The sequence below is a fragment of the Hemitrygon akajei genome, chromosome 22, assembly GCF_048418815.1.
Source record: "Hemitrygon akajei chromosome 22, sHemAka1.3, whole genome shotgun sequence".
Taxonomy (NCBI): domain Eukaryota; kingdom Metazoa; phylum Chordata; class Chondrichthyes; order Myliobatiformes; family Dasyatidae; genus Hemitrygon; species Hemitrygon akajei.
In genome coordinates, this window is record NC_133145.1 from 64,840,425 (window position 1) to 64,855,535 (window position 15,111).

Here is a 15,111-nt window from a genome sequence, read left to right on the forward strand (position 1 = left end):
TTGCAGTCAACAAGATGAGTTGCAATGTAAAAGGTGGACAAAATTGAAAAGGGTGAATACAGGACTGAAGGTGTTATATTTCAGTGTGCACAGTGTGCAGAATACGGTAGATGAACTTGTAGCACAGTTACGGTTTGGCATGTATGATTTTGTAGCCATCACTGAATCATGGCTGAAAGAAGATTATAGCTGGGACCTTAATGCCTGAGGATACACATTGTATCGAAAGAGCAGGCAGGCAGAGAGGAGGGTGTGGCTCTGTTGGTACAAAACCAAATCATTAGAAACAAGAGAAAATCTGAAGATGCTGGATATTCAAGCAACACACAGAAAATGCTGGAGGAACTCAGCAGGCCAGGCAGCATCTATGGGGAAAAAAAGTACAGTCAATATTTCAGGTAGAAACCCTTGTGTTTCTCCCTCCCCTCCCCCCACCTTTAAAATCTACTCCTTATCTTTTTGTTCTCCAGTCCTGCTGAAGGATCTTGGCTTGAAATGTCAACTGTACTCTTTTTCATAGATGCTGCCTGGCCTGCTAAGTTCCTCCAGTATTTTGTGTGGTGAAGAAGAAGAAGAATAGCCCTTAACTCGGCAGTGGAGTTATCGGGGCACTGTCACGATGGTGTTTCCGTAGCAAACTATTCTTGTTTTTACGAGGCTGAGTTGCTAGCTCGATGCACAACCCGACTTGGATTCGAACTCGGGAACCTTCGCTCCGGAGTCCGGTGCAGATATTATTGCGCCGCCAAGCAGGACAGTATTTTGTGTGTGTTGATCAAATCATTGGAAAGAGGTGACAGAGGGTTGGAGGATGTTGAATTATTGTGTCTAGAGCTAAGGAACTGCAAGGGTGAAAAGACCCTCATGGGAGTTGTATACAGACCTCCAAACAGTAGTAAGGATGTGGTCTACAAATGACAACGGGAGTTAGAAAATGCATGATGGAAGGGCAATGTTACAATAGTCATGGGGGATTTCAATATGCAGGTAGATTGGGAAAATCAGATTGGTGCTGGATCCGAAGGAGAGAATTTCTAGAATGCTTAGGAGATGTCTTTTTAGAGTAGCTTGTGGTTGAGCCTACTAGAGGATCAGCTATTCTGGTTTGGGTGTTGTGAATGAACCAGAATTGATTAGAGACCTTAAGGTAAAAGAACCCTTAGGGTAAAGTGATAATAATATGATCAAATTCACCCTGAAATTTTTAGGAGAAGCTAAAATTAGATTTATCAGTTTTACAGTGGAGTAAAGGAAATTACAGAGACATGAGAGAGGTGTTGGCCAAAATTGATTGGAAGAGAACACTGCCAGGGATGATGGCAGAGTAACAATAGCTGGAATTTCTGGAAGCAATTCGGAAGGCACAGTATATACCGTAGATTCCGGACTACAGAGCGCACCTGATTAAAAGCCGCAGGCTCTAATTTTAGAAATAAAATCAATTTTTTAATTGTAAAGGCCGCACCGGATTTTAGGCCGCACCGCTACTTTTAAATATACATACGTATCGGTAACACAAATTACGTTGCATATACTTTTTTACTGAACAGCACGAACAACATTCCAATATCTCCTAGCGACTGGTAAAAATATATATACTGCAGCCTACCAGGAAAAGTTATTGATCGACTTTAACTTAAAAGCAGCGTTTTCGCTCGGGTCTAATCGGGTCTGACGCGCTTGCGCAATGCGATCGGGTCTAATCGGGTCTGACGCGCTTGCGCAATGCGATCGGGTCTAATCGGGTCTGACGCGCTTGCGCAATGCGATCGGGTCTAATCGGGTCTGACGTGCTCGGGTCTTGCTTTTCTTCGAGTATTTTCCATGTTGATGAGGGTGAGTACAAATGACTGATTTACAATAATTTAATTGTGAAAGTGCGCTTGATTTATCGTACAATTTCATTGGACCTCTGTGAACTACTCATCAATTTTATTGGTCTACTGTTACGAGGCAAAATGTTTACGAGGCGGCATGAAAAAAAACCATGTATTAGCCGCTCTGGATTATAGGCCGCAGAGTTCAAAGCTGTTCAAAATGTGGGAAAAAAGTAGCGGCTTATAATCCGGAATCTATGGTATACATCTCAAAGAGGATAAAATATTCTGAAGGCAAGATGACACAACTGTGGATAACAAAAGAAGTCAGTGCTAAGGTAAAAGCCAAAGAGAGGGCATTTGGATGAGCAGAAATTCATGGGATGTTAGAGGATAGGGAAATGAACAGAATGCAACTAAAAAGCCATTAAGAAAGAAAAGATGGAATACGAACGTAAGCTAGCTAACAATATTGAAATGGATACCAAAAGTTTCTTCCGATACATAAAGCATAGAAGAGGTGAAAGTGGATAGTGGACTACTGGAAAATGCTGCTGGAGAGGGAGTAATGGGGGACAAGGAAATGGTAGATGAACTTCACTGTGGAAGACACCAGCAGTACGGTGGAAGTTCCAGAGTGTCGGGGGTCAGAATGTTAGTGTCCATTTCAAGAGGACTAGAATGTAAAAGCAGTGGTGAGGCCTCATTTGGAGTATTCTGAGCAGTTTTGAGCCCTTTATTTTAGAAAGGATGTGCTGACACTGGAGAGGGCTCAAATGAGGTTCACAAAAATGATTCCAGGATTCTAGCGCAAGGACGTCAGTGAGTTACACCAGCTCAGAGTTTAAAAAGGAGACAGCTTTATAGAGCAGGCATCAGAAGAGCGGGCAACGGAGTAGAAGTAGACTGAGTAGGAGGGCTTTGGCTCAACGGGCTTATGCGATAACAGGTCGAGGCGAGGGAGGTTACCTGTGAGGAATAGAAACAAGAAGTATGTTTGTGAGGCCGGTGTTCTGTACTGGGTGTCAGATGTGGGAAGTCCAGGAGACTCCCAGCCTCCCGGAAGGCCACAGCTGTGCCAAGTGTGTCAAGCTACAGCTCCTTAGGGACTGGATTAGGGAACTGGAGATGCAGCTCGATGACCTTCGTCTGGTCAGGGCAAGTAAGGAAGTGATAGAGTAGAGCTATAGGCACGTAGTCACACCAGGGCCTCGAGAGAGAGATAAGTGGGTAACAGTCAAGGGAGTGAAGGACAAGAATCAGATACTAGAGAGTATCCCTATGGCTGTCCCCCTTAACAGTAAGTACTCCTGTTTGAGTACTGTTGGGGGGGTGGTGGCCTACCTGAGGGAAGCAACAGTGTCCGGGCCTCTAGCATCGAGTCTGGCCCTGTGGCTCAGAAGGGTAGGGAAAGGAAGAGGATGGTAGCAGTGATAGGACACTCTATAGTTAGGGGGTCAGACAGGTGATTCTGTGGACAAAGGAAAGAAACATGGATGGTAGTTTGCCTCCCAGGTGCCAGGGTCCGGGATGCTTCTAAATGCATCCACGATATCCTGAAGTGGTTCATGACACAGAGGTTGGGGGTGTTGTGGATAGTATGGAGGGCTGTCAGAGGTTACAGCGGGACATCGATAAGGATGCAAAACTGGGGTGAGAAGTGGCAGGTGGAGTTTAACCCAGGTAAGTGTAAGGTGGTCAAATATGATGGCTGAATTTAATATTAATGGTAAGACTCTTGGCAGTGTGGAGGATCAGAGGGATCTTGGGGTCCAAGTCCATAGAACACTCAAAGCTGCTATGCAGGTTGACTCTGTGGTTAAGAAGGCATATGGTGCATAAGCCTTCATCAGTTGTGGGGTTGAGTTCAAGAGCTAAGAGATAATGTGACGGCTGTATAGAACCCTGGTCAGATCCCACGGAGTGCTGTGCTCAATTCTGGTCACCTCACTACAGGAAGGATGTGGAAACCATTGAAAGGGTGCAGAGGAGATTTACAAGGATTGAGGAGTATGTCTTATGAGAATAGGTTGAGTGAACTCGGCTTTTTCTCCTTGGAGTGACGGAGGATGATCGGTGACCTGATAGAGATCTATAAGATTATGAGAGGCATTGATCATGTGGATAATCAGATGCTTTTTCCCAGGGGTGGAATGGCTAACACGAGAGGGCATAGTTTTAAGGTGCTTGCAAGTAGGTACAGAGGAGATGTCAGGGGTAAGTTTTTTATGCAGAGAGTGGTGAGTGCGTGGAATTGGCTGCTGGCGACTGGGATGGAGGCGGATATGATAGGGTCTTTTTAAGAGACTCCTGGATAGGTACCTGAAGCTCAGAAAAATAGAGGGCTATGGGTAACCCTAGGTAATTTCTAAAGTAATTACATGTTCGGTACAGAATTGTGGGCCAAAGGGTTAGGGTTAACCCTAACCCTATTGTGCTGTCGGTTTTCTATGTTTCTATGTTTGGCGTGTCATATGAAGTGTGTTTGATGATTCTGGGCCTGTGTTCACTAGAATTCAGAAGAGTGAGGGGTGACCTCATTGAAACCTATCAAATGGTGAAAGGTCTTGATAAAGTGAATGGTGTTTCCTATGGCGGAAGAGTCTTAAAGATCTAAGGGGACAGGCTCAGAACAGAGGAGTGTCCTTTTAGAACAGAGATGAGGAAAAATTTTTTTAGCCAGAGAGTGGTGACTCTGTGGAATTCTTTGCCACAAGTGGCTGTGGAGTCCAAGTCTGTATGTGTATTTAAGGCCAGGTTGATAGATTCTTGATTGGTCAGGGCATGAATGGATACAGGGGTAAGGCATGAGATTGGTGTTGAGAGGAAAAATGGATCAGCCATGATGAAATGGTGGAGTAGGCTTGATGGGCCAAATGGTTTAATCCTGCTCCTATATCATATAGTTTTATGGACAGATCATCTGAAATGATAATATCAAGGAATTTAAAGACACTGCTCTCTCCACCTTTGATCCCCTAATAAGTACTAGCTCATGGACCTTTGGTTTCCTCTTCCTACAGTCAATAATCAGTTTCTTTGGTTTGCAAAGATGAGTGAGAAGTTTTTGTGGCACCATTCAACCAGATTTTCAATCTTGTGAATATCATTCTCCAATCACTTGTTAAGAAAAAAATAAAATTGCCTTCTATGATGGGATGGATGTTGTAATTGTTCATTGCAACAGTTAATAGGAAATTTACTTACCGGTAGTTTTAAATTGTGTGGCAAGGAAGCTATGTCCTGGTTATATTTAGAGTTACTCGATATGTCGCGGATATAAAGGTATGATTGATGTTTAGGTTTCAGACCCTGTGTAGTCTTGATACAGGGTCTTGACTGGAAAATATTCTTCCATTGCCACCTCAGATGTTCCTTGATTTGTTGAGTTAGTCATAGAGTATTGCAAGACAGAAACAGATCCTTTGGCCCATCTCGTCCCTGTGGACCTGTTTTTATGCCTCGTTCCATCAACCCTCACAACTGAACCATAGCCCTCCATATCTCTTTCATCCATATATATATCCAAACTTTTCTTAAGTGTTAACAATTGGGCCCACATCTGCCACTTCTGTAGCAACTCATTCTACACTTGTACCACCTTCTGAGTGAAGATCCCCCTCAGGTTCACCTTATATGTGTCACTTTTCACCTGAAATCTATGACTTCTAGTTCTCATCTCATCCAACCTTGGAAAAAGCTTTCATGTATTTACGCTATCTATGCCCCTTATAATTTAGTATACCTCTGTGAGGTATCCCCTTATTCTCCTACGCTTCAGAAAATAGTCTGTTCAACATTTCCCTACAGCTTTCATCCTTAATTTTAACAACATACTTGTATTTTTTTTGCCCTTTTTCCAGCTTATTTATTTCTTTCCTATAGATGACCAGAACTGCACACAGTACTCGAAATTTGACCTCAGCAGTGTTTTATGCAACTTCAGCACAACAAAGAAACATAGAAAACCTACAGCTCAGTACAGGCCCTTCAGTCCACAAAGTTGTGCCAAACATATCCCTATCATCGAAATTACTGGGCTTACCCATCGCCCTCTATTTTTCTAAGCTCCATGTAACTATCCAAAAGTCTCTTAAAAGACCCTATCGTATCCACCTTCACCACTGTTGCTGGCAGCCCATTCCACGCACTCACCACTCTCTGCGTAAAAAAAACTTACCCATAACAGCTCCTCTGTACCTATTCCCCAGCACCTTAAACCTGTGCCCTCTTGTGACAACCATTTCAGCCCTGGGAAAAAGCCTCTGACTATCCACACGATCAATGCCTCTCATCATCTTTCACAACATCCTAACTCCTGTACTCAGTGTGCCACAAGCCCTCTTTATGACCCTATCTACCTGTGATACCACTTTCAAAGAATTATGGATCTATATTCTCACATCCCTCTGTTCTGCCACACTCCTCAGTGCCCTGCCATTCACTATGTAAGTCCCACCCTGGTTTGTCCTCCCAAAGTGCAATAGCTCACACTTGTCTATATTAAATTCCATTTGCCATCTTTCAGCCCACTGGAGTTTGTGTGTTGCTCCAGATTCCAGAATCTGAAGTCTCCTGTGTCTCCATTCTTGAGTGGTACTGGAAGAAATTCTCCCTGGTTTGCTATATAAAATCCCCATAGGCCTCTTTTCAGTTGGTTACCAGTTAACACTTCAATTTTAGCCTGTCTCTTTTGAAATGTTGGCGCAAAAGGGTTTGTAATTAGCTGGCTAGCATGAGGGGCTGCTTTCCTTCTAATTCTGATTTTCACTTTCCCACAGTAGGCTTTTGTCTGTCTGTCTTATTGACATACAGTACATGGTTGAAGGTGGGATGTTTCAGCTTTTCAGCTGGGATGCAAGGCTGCAACACTGAACAAGTAATTTTGCAGTGAACTGGTCACACTGGCCTTCATTGCTATTTACACCCCACCACCTTGGCCCCCCCCCCATATTTTATACCCAATGATCCCTGTTAAAATAAAGGTTTTTAAAATTTTTAATGCTTTACAAACTTAGTATTGCAGTAGGCTTCTCTCTGGACATATTTTAAAATGTAGTATTTTCTGGTATAGTGCTTTTGGATGTACTGGCTGTTTAATCAGAATATGGTAATCTCTTGTTAAATTCTGTGACATATCCCTGACAACATTGACACAGGACTCAAGAGCACTTCAGTGGAAGTATATGGCTGTGAATACTGATGTGAAGGATCACGAAAATGACCCTTCTGTGTGCCAGTATTATCATCTCCCGCCCCCCCCCACATTTGAGGAACAAAGGTCCTCTATCAAAGTGCCCTTGCTACTGAAAATAACATTTCATGATATGGCCCGGAAAATGTTAATCACTTGCATCTCTTAGTGAAGGCAGATGTTAAAATTAAAATTTTCCATTACCTTCAGTATACCAGCACAGCCCTGGCTAACTGAATGTGTTTGGACATTACAGACTTGAAACCTGGTAAATTACTCATGGTCTACCAAACACCAGTGGCCCCTGCCTTCTTACATACTTATGAAACTTGGACCACCTCCTACAGCAGGTTCCTCAACATACTCAAATATGTTACCTTTACTTTGGAATTATGGAGATTCCATGAAGACATTAGTCTTCATGGAATATCCATAATTCCAAAGTAAAGATAAGAAACCCTGTTACAGTGTCCTCTGCCAAGCCAGCATCTCCAGCAATGATGCTGTAAGTATACTTGGTGCATTGCTTTAATTGCCCTTCTGTTGAAGAATTTCTCTTTTACTTGGGCTTAATGACAGTTGGTCAGTAAAAATGTAGATTACTACATATGATATCAGCAAAAGCATTTTTATTTTTCTCTTATCCACGATCTTTGATTGATCGTACAGCAGAGAAAACACCCTTTATCTTGGCTTACTAATGTGAACCATTGATTAGTTATCAGTACTCACCCCTTTTATCAGCTCTTGGTCCATTCTGGGCACTGATTGCTTGAGATCCAGGGACTGGAGCTTGAAGGCCTGATGTGTGAGAGTCTGAGAGTCCAGGGCCAAGGGCAGGAGGGCCAGAAGCAGCCTGTCCTGAGGTTGGAGGCCTGTTTATCTGTGAGTGGAAGGTGGGAAAGGGGCTTGTTTTGCTGTTGTTTTGTTTTATCATTGTTCTGAGTATTGTGGGCATGCTGTGCTGGCACCAGGATGTCTGGTAACACTTGCAGGCAGCCCCCCCCATCCCATCCTTTGTTGTGTTGGCTGTTAATGCAAATGACACATTTTTACTGTATATGAAATGTGCCATAATGGATTTTTTAAATAGAAAAATGACTCCTCTGTAATTCTTAACATCAGGAGCTCAAGAATAAAAGAGGGGTCATTCAAAAGTTCACAGTATATTTATTATCAAAGTATGTATACCATATGCAACCTTGAGATTCAGCCTCTTGTAGACAGCCACAAAACAAAGAAACACAATAAAATCCATGAAAAAAACACACAACACAGACTGAAAATGCCCAGAGTGTGATAAAAGAACAGATCGTGTAAACAATTAAAAAAAACAATGGCCAGAACATGAACCGTAAACTCCCCAAAGTGAGTCCACAGCCATGGAGTCAGTTCAGTGCTGCAGCCGGTACAGGAGCCCGATGGCTAATGGCCACAGCCACAGAGTTCAACTGCTGGGGTATAATTCTGAGTATGTCAGTAGTTTCTGGCATGTTTTCCTTGGGAGCATTTCCCCACATATGCAGTGTGATCATGGAAGCACCACAATTAATCTGAGGTGGAGACGTACTGAGGATGATTGTAGAACTGTCTCCACCATTCAATAATTCATATAGACCAGTGATAGATCATGGGAATCTTGCCAGTCTGCCTAGTTCAATGTACGCATTGATTCAGCTGGCAAGTGAATCTGTTTTGCTGAGACTTTCAGCTTGCTTTCTGTGAAGTAAATGTTTGCACAAAAGTTTCTATATGAATTAGGCCATTTAAATACAGTACAAAGACTATTCCAATACCTTGTCATCACATGGTTCTCTTCAGGAAAAATGGGTAGGACATGGGCTATGTTGGGAAGAGTCTTAAATTGTTGAATCTTTCTTGACAAGACAACACCGCTTGATTCTCTATTCTACAGTGAGATTCGTAAATCTACATTTCATCATTTGTTACTATTCTGTTTTAGTAATAAAGAAAATAGAACAGTGCATAGGATTTGTGATTTAACAAAAGTTCATCGTGTGCCAAATAATGTCTCTGGTTTTCAATTCTCTATCTCTAGAAATAAACTAAATAAAATTAAGATATGTTTAGCTTTATCAAAACAGTGAAACATGCAGTAAACAACAACACACACAAAATGCTGGTAGAACACAGCAGGCTAGGCAGCATCTATAGGGAGAAGCGATGTCGACGTTTCGGGCCGAGACCCTTCGTCAGGACTAACCGAAAGGAAAGATAGTAAGAGATTTGAAAGTAGAGTAGGGAGGGGGAAATGCGAAATGATAGGATTAGACCGGAGGGGGTGGGATGAAGCTAAGAGCTGGAAAGGTGATTGGCGAAAGTGAAACAGAGCTGGAGAAGGGAAAAGATCATGGGACGGGAGGCCTCAGGAGAAAGAAAGGAGGGGGGGGAGCACCAGAGGGAGATGGAGAACGGGCAAACAACTAAATATGTCAGGGATGGAGTAAGAAGGGGAGGAGGGGCATTAACAGAAGTTAGAGAAGTCAATGTTCATGCCATCAGGTTGGAGGCTACCCAGCCGGTATATAAGGTGTTGTTCCTCCAACCTGAGTTTGGATTCATCTTGACAATAGAGGAGGCCATGGATAGGCATATCAGAATGGGAATGGGACGTGGAATTAAAATGTGTGGCCACTGGGAGATCCTGCTTTTTCTGGCGGACCGAGCGTAGGTGTTCAGCGAAACGGTCTCCCAGTCTGAGTCGGGTCTCGCCAATATATAAAAGGCCACACCAGAAGCACCGGACGCAGTATACCACACCAGCTGACTCACGGGTGAAGTATCGCCTCACCTGGAAGGACTGTCTGGGGCCCTGAATGGTGGTGAGGGAGGAAGTGTAAGGGCAGGAGTAGCACTTGTTCCGTTTACAAGGATAAGTGCCAGGAGGGAAACATGCAGTAAAATGCATCGCTTGCGTTGATGACCAACACAGTGTGAGGATGGGCTAGGGACAGCCTGCAAGTGTCACCATGCTTCCAGCACCACCATAAGTATGCCAGAATGCTTGTTTAAAAATTCCTTTCATTATTGTACAGTTGAGCACCCCTTACCCGAAATGCTTGGGGCTGGAAGTGTTTTGGATTTTAGATTTTTTTGGATTTTGAAATACCGTACTTGCATCTGTATAATTCAAATTGGGACTCGTCTGAACGTGAAATCCATTTACATTAAATAAACACCTTTTACTTATACATCTTATACATATACCCTGAAGGTAGATTTATATGATATTTTTAACAATTTTGTGCATGAAACAATAATGTGTACATTGAGCCATCAAAAAAGGTAATTTTTAAAAATTTTAAATTAAGTAAGTAATGAAAAAATAAGTAGTGAGATAGTGTTCATGGGTTCATTGTCCATTCAGAAATCTGATGGAGGAGGGGAAGAAGCTGTTCCTGAATCATTGAGTGTGTGCCTTCAGGCCCCTCTATCTCCTCCTTGATGGTAGCAATGAGCAGAAGGCATGTCCTGGGTGAATGGGGGTCCTTAATGTTGGATGCCACCTTTTTGAGGCATCTCCTTTTGAAGATATCCTGGATGCTGGGGAGGCAAGCATCCATGATAGAGATGACTGAGCTTACAACTTTCTGCAGCTTATTTCAATTCTGTGTAGTGCCAGATTGTGGTGCAGTCAATTAGAATGCTCTCCATGGTACATCTGTAGAAAATTGCGAGTGTCTTTGGTGACATGCTCAATCTCCTCAAACTTCTGATGAATTATGGCTGCTATCTTGCCTTCTTTGCAACTGTATCAATACGTTGGGCTCAGGATAGATCCTTAGAGATGTTGATACCCAGGAACTTGAAATTGCTCACCTTTTCTACTTCAGATCCCTCTGATGACTGGTGAGTGTTCCCTCATCTCACCCTTTTTGAAGTCCACAGTTAAGTCTTTGGACATACTAATGTTGAGAGCAAGCTTGATACTGCAATACCACGAAGCCAGCTGAACTATTTTGCTCCTTTATACCTTCTCTTCACCATCTGAAATTCTGCCAACAATAGTTGTGTCAGTGACAAATTTATAGATAATGTTTGAGCTGTGCCTAGCCACACAATTATGGGTGTTGAGAGAATAGATCAGTGGGCTAAGTCACACATCTTTGAGGTGTGCCAGTGTATTATCAGCGAGGTGAAGATGTTATTTCCAAGCTGCACAGACTGTGGTCTTCCAGTGAGGAATTCAAGGATCCAAATGCAGAGGCGGGTACAGAGGTCCAACTTCTGGAGCTTTTTGATCAGAACTGAAGGAATGATTGTGCTAAACATTGAGCTGTAGTCAATAAACAGCAGCCTGATGTAAGTATTAGTATTGTCCAGATGATCCAAGGCCCCATGAAGAGCCGATGAGATCATATTCGATAGTAGTTGAGGCAGTTCACCCTGATCTTCTTGGGCACTGGTATGATTATTGCCCCTTTGAAGCAAATGGGAACTTCCAACAGTAGCAATGAGATATTGAAAATGTCTTTCAGTTGGCACAGGTTTTCAGAGCCCTACCAGGTATACCATTGGGACCTGTCGCTTTTCAGTGGTTCACCCTCTTGAAAGACATTCTGATGTTGAGACAGACTCTCAGCGACAGTCTTGGCAAATTTAGCAATGAATTTCTCTGGCGCTTTATCACCACAAATCTTTAAAATTTCATGCCATACCTTTTATTAAATTTCTGCAGCCAGCCTGCTGAACATTTACAATTACCTTCAGTCTTCAGTTCATCATGATAGATCTTTGTTTTGTGTATACTGTTAAGTGGCATATCTTCACTCCAATGTTGATGAAACACTCTTTCAATACGTGATCATTTTTCTCTTTCTGCATTATCTGTCTATTTTTCATTAACTTCTGAACTTTGCATACTGTATGTGATGTTACTTCTCAGAATTGTCCATAGTGTGCAGGGGCCTATGCATTGCCTGGAAACATTCCCAGCAACTTGTGGAATTTTCCATTTCTGAATGGCAATGCTCAAAAAAAATTCCAGATTTTAGAGGTTTTTTGATTTTGGAATTTTGGATAAGGGTACTCAACCTATAACTTCTCTGTTAAAAGCTTCCGGTCAGTAAAACATCCAACCCCACCACAGTGCCTCCTATCACCAACAAAATGCTGGAGGAATTTAGGAGGTCAGGCAGCGTCTACAGAGAGGAATCAACAATCAATGTTTCAAGATCCATTATGTTACAAAAGTGTGCTTTTGAAATGGGGAGCATTAATTTGCTGTCTTCCATGGAGTCACCGAATAGGAGATGTAACTGGTCTGCATATGTTTTGTAAGTAGAAGATGAAGATTGTAAATGAAAAATTCCACTTAGGATTTGATGAAGAACAAGAAAGTCCCTTTTCCTGGATTTCACACAAGATTTTTGGTGGTTGAGTTTCTGGTGTGTTCATGGCAGAGGGGTGCTTACTGTCCTAGTCTACTTAGTAATATTTCTAATTTAAAAATAATGGTTTGCTGTTCATGTTGGAAGGGAGATGTGAGGAGCAAGTTTTTCACACACACTGTGGTGGTTATCTGCCAGAGGAGGTGGCAGAGGCAGAAACAATTAGACTAGGAATTAGAATTGGTTCATTATTATCACATGACCTGAGAGTGGAAAAAAATTGTTTTGTAAGCCATCCATACAGATCACTTCAAAGCATAAGTATGTTCAGGTAGAACAAAGGAACAGAAATAACAATGCAAAACATAATGTTACAGCTACAAGGAAATTACAGTGCAGACAGGCAATGAAATGCAAGGGCCATGATGAGGGAAACAGGTGAATAGTTCATCTTTTTGTAAGTGTCATTATACTGGCTGCTTGACTTGAGGCAACATAAAGTGTAAACAGAATCCATGGAGAGGAGGCTGGTTTTCAGGATTGACTGAGCTGTGTCCACAACAATGCAACTGGTTGTGGTCTTGTTCAGAGGGGTTGTCATGCACCCAGATGGGATGCTTTCTACAGTGCATCTGTAAGAAATGGTAAGAGTCACGGGAACATGCTGTCACTAAGAATGCCAGTGCACTTTCTTGGCCGTAGCATTTACATGGTTGAACCAGGGCAAACTACTGGTGATGTCTAACCATAGGGATTTGAAGCTGTCAAGCATCTCCACACCGTTAATGCATTCAAGGGTATGTGCTTTATCTCATTAACTGAAGTTGTTGTCAAGACACCATGCCACTAGGGTTAGGGTTCATAAAGCACTTGGACAGATATTTGGTTAGGAAGAGAGTAGGGAAACAGGCCTAATGTAGGTAGATTGGATTCGTGTGAATGGGTGTTATGGTCAGCATTGACAAGTTGGGCTGAAGGACCCGCTGCTGTGCTGCGCAGCTCCGTGACTCTATCTTCAGTTTCCTCACTGAAATTGCAGTGTAAGATTGATTTTCACAAACATCTCCAAAACAAATATGTTTTGAAGCCGCATTGAGTTAAGTGATAATTTAACTTCCAGTTCAAAGCTGCACCTTGTAAAATAATTTAATGTGTATGTTTTGCAGGGCTATGTGGTTTTACTTTCTTAATAAAATGGATGTCTCAAAATAAAATCCTGATGAAGTCTGACCTTTTCCCCCTTTTCATCTTCATCACAGATGATCCACAATTACATGGAGCACTTAGAACGGACCAAACTTCACCAGTTGGGCGGGGTAGATTTGCAAGAACCAGGAGTTCACAGCAAAGTTAGGTAAGCATTTTAGAATTTGTTATCTCCTCTCTGGCTGAATAGAAATATCGATGCTTTTCCAAAACATGCGATCACTGACACATTTGCCTAATGTCAGAGCAATGGACAATAGTTTGGCTGATGTCAGATGAATGCATTGTACAATATAGCTATAGCTGGTTAATAAGCTGGAACTAAATTAATTATGCTGGGAGCATTGATTTAACAGCTCCAAAACAGCTTTTAATCAAAAATTGTTAGCAGCAGGTTGGTTTTACTCCCCGTTACTCCATAAAAGACCTCAGATTTGCTATTCGTTTGGATAATGAGGACTTCTTTTATGTGCATGTATTATGTAAGCAGTTGTTTCCCTCTGCAGCCAATAGGAGAAGTGACTGAGGGAGGATGGATAGTGAAGCGAATGCTGCAGCATTGATGCTGAGGTGATCAGCTGAATGGGTTTTAAGCATGAGCGGGATGATGTAATTCTGTGTGAGCTGCTGCAGAACGTAGCTTGGAGGGTGTGCTGATGCTTTTGTTTAGTGTAGCTACTTTTGTGGCTGTGGTTGAGTGACAGAAATTTTCAGTAGAAGGATACACCCCCGATCCGTTGTAACCTTCCCCTGTGTTCTGGTCTCTGAACACAACCATGCCAGCACAGAGCCATGAGTCCTGGTTGCATGCTTCTGTTTGTGTTTGGCTTTGTTGGCGGGGCGGTGGTCATTAATTCAGCTATCCTGGTGTCGCTCTCTGTTTTGCTGCTTGTACATTATTCCATTTCAACGGGTCTACCAGCGCTGACACAGAATCTTCCAAGGAAAATCAGGTACTGGCCTGTCCTGCGGCCTATTTCTTGTGCAGAAAATGATGTGTTCTTCCATATTTCTTTTATGTAGTAACTGTATATCAGGATATGTCTTTTTTAATTTCCCAGTTACCACCTACAGAGCAGATACAATTCTTCTATTGAAAATGCAATTAAGAATAACCATTTGACTTTGTGAGGGTTTATTTTTGCTAACTGAATTATTTAAAAATTGGTTTTGAAGGCAGAGTTTGTTCTCAAGTATTGGGACTGGGAAGATTGTTTATCCTTTGTTTCTGAATAAAACAGTTGCTTGTTTCTGAAGACGTAAATTGGTTGCATTGTAGTTGCATTTATTCTGTGAATATAAGTACAAGACATATAAGCTAGGTCTGGTGTTCAGTAACATGCACACTTTTACTTTATTTTTACTATTCGTACATGTACTAGTGTGTAAATTAGTAGCATTATATTGTAACTAGCAATTTACACTATTCACTGAAGAACTTTGTTATTCCATGATTGAGATCAATCGCAAAAGTTGCTTAATTTTACTTTGTCACTTTTTTTTCCCTGTGTGGTTTTGATTTAATTTATTACTTGAACAATGT

At 42.1% G+C, this 15,111-nt stretch overlaps 1 protein-coding gene across 4 annotated transcripts in view; it reads left to right on the forward strand.

Moving 5' to 3' along the window:
• Positions 1 to 15,111, forward strand: part of spag9b (sperm associated antigen 9b) — a 288,655-nt gene that overhangs the window by 118,743 nt on the left and 154,801 nt on the right. For 2 of the 4 annotated variants that reach the window (XM_073026482.1, XM_073026481.1), the window contains exon 4: positions 13,622 to 13,716. In XM_073026482.1, the coding sequence (XP_072882583.1) occupies positions 13,622 to 13,716 (95 nt within the window). Of the gene's footprint in view, positions 1 to 13,621; positions 13,717 to 14,149; positions 14,522 to 15,111 lie in introns of those variants that run through there. The other 2 variants (XM_073026483.1, XM_073026485.1) reach the window with 1 other exon arrangement.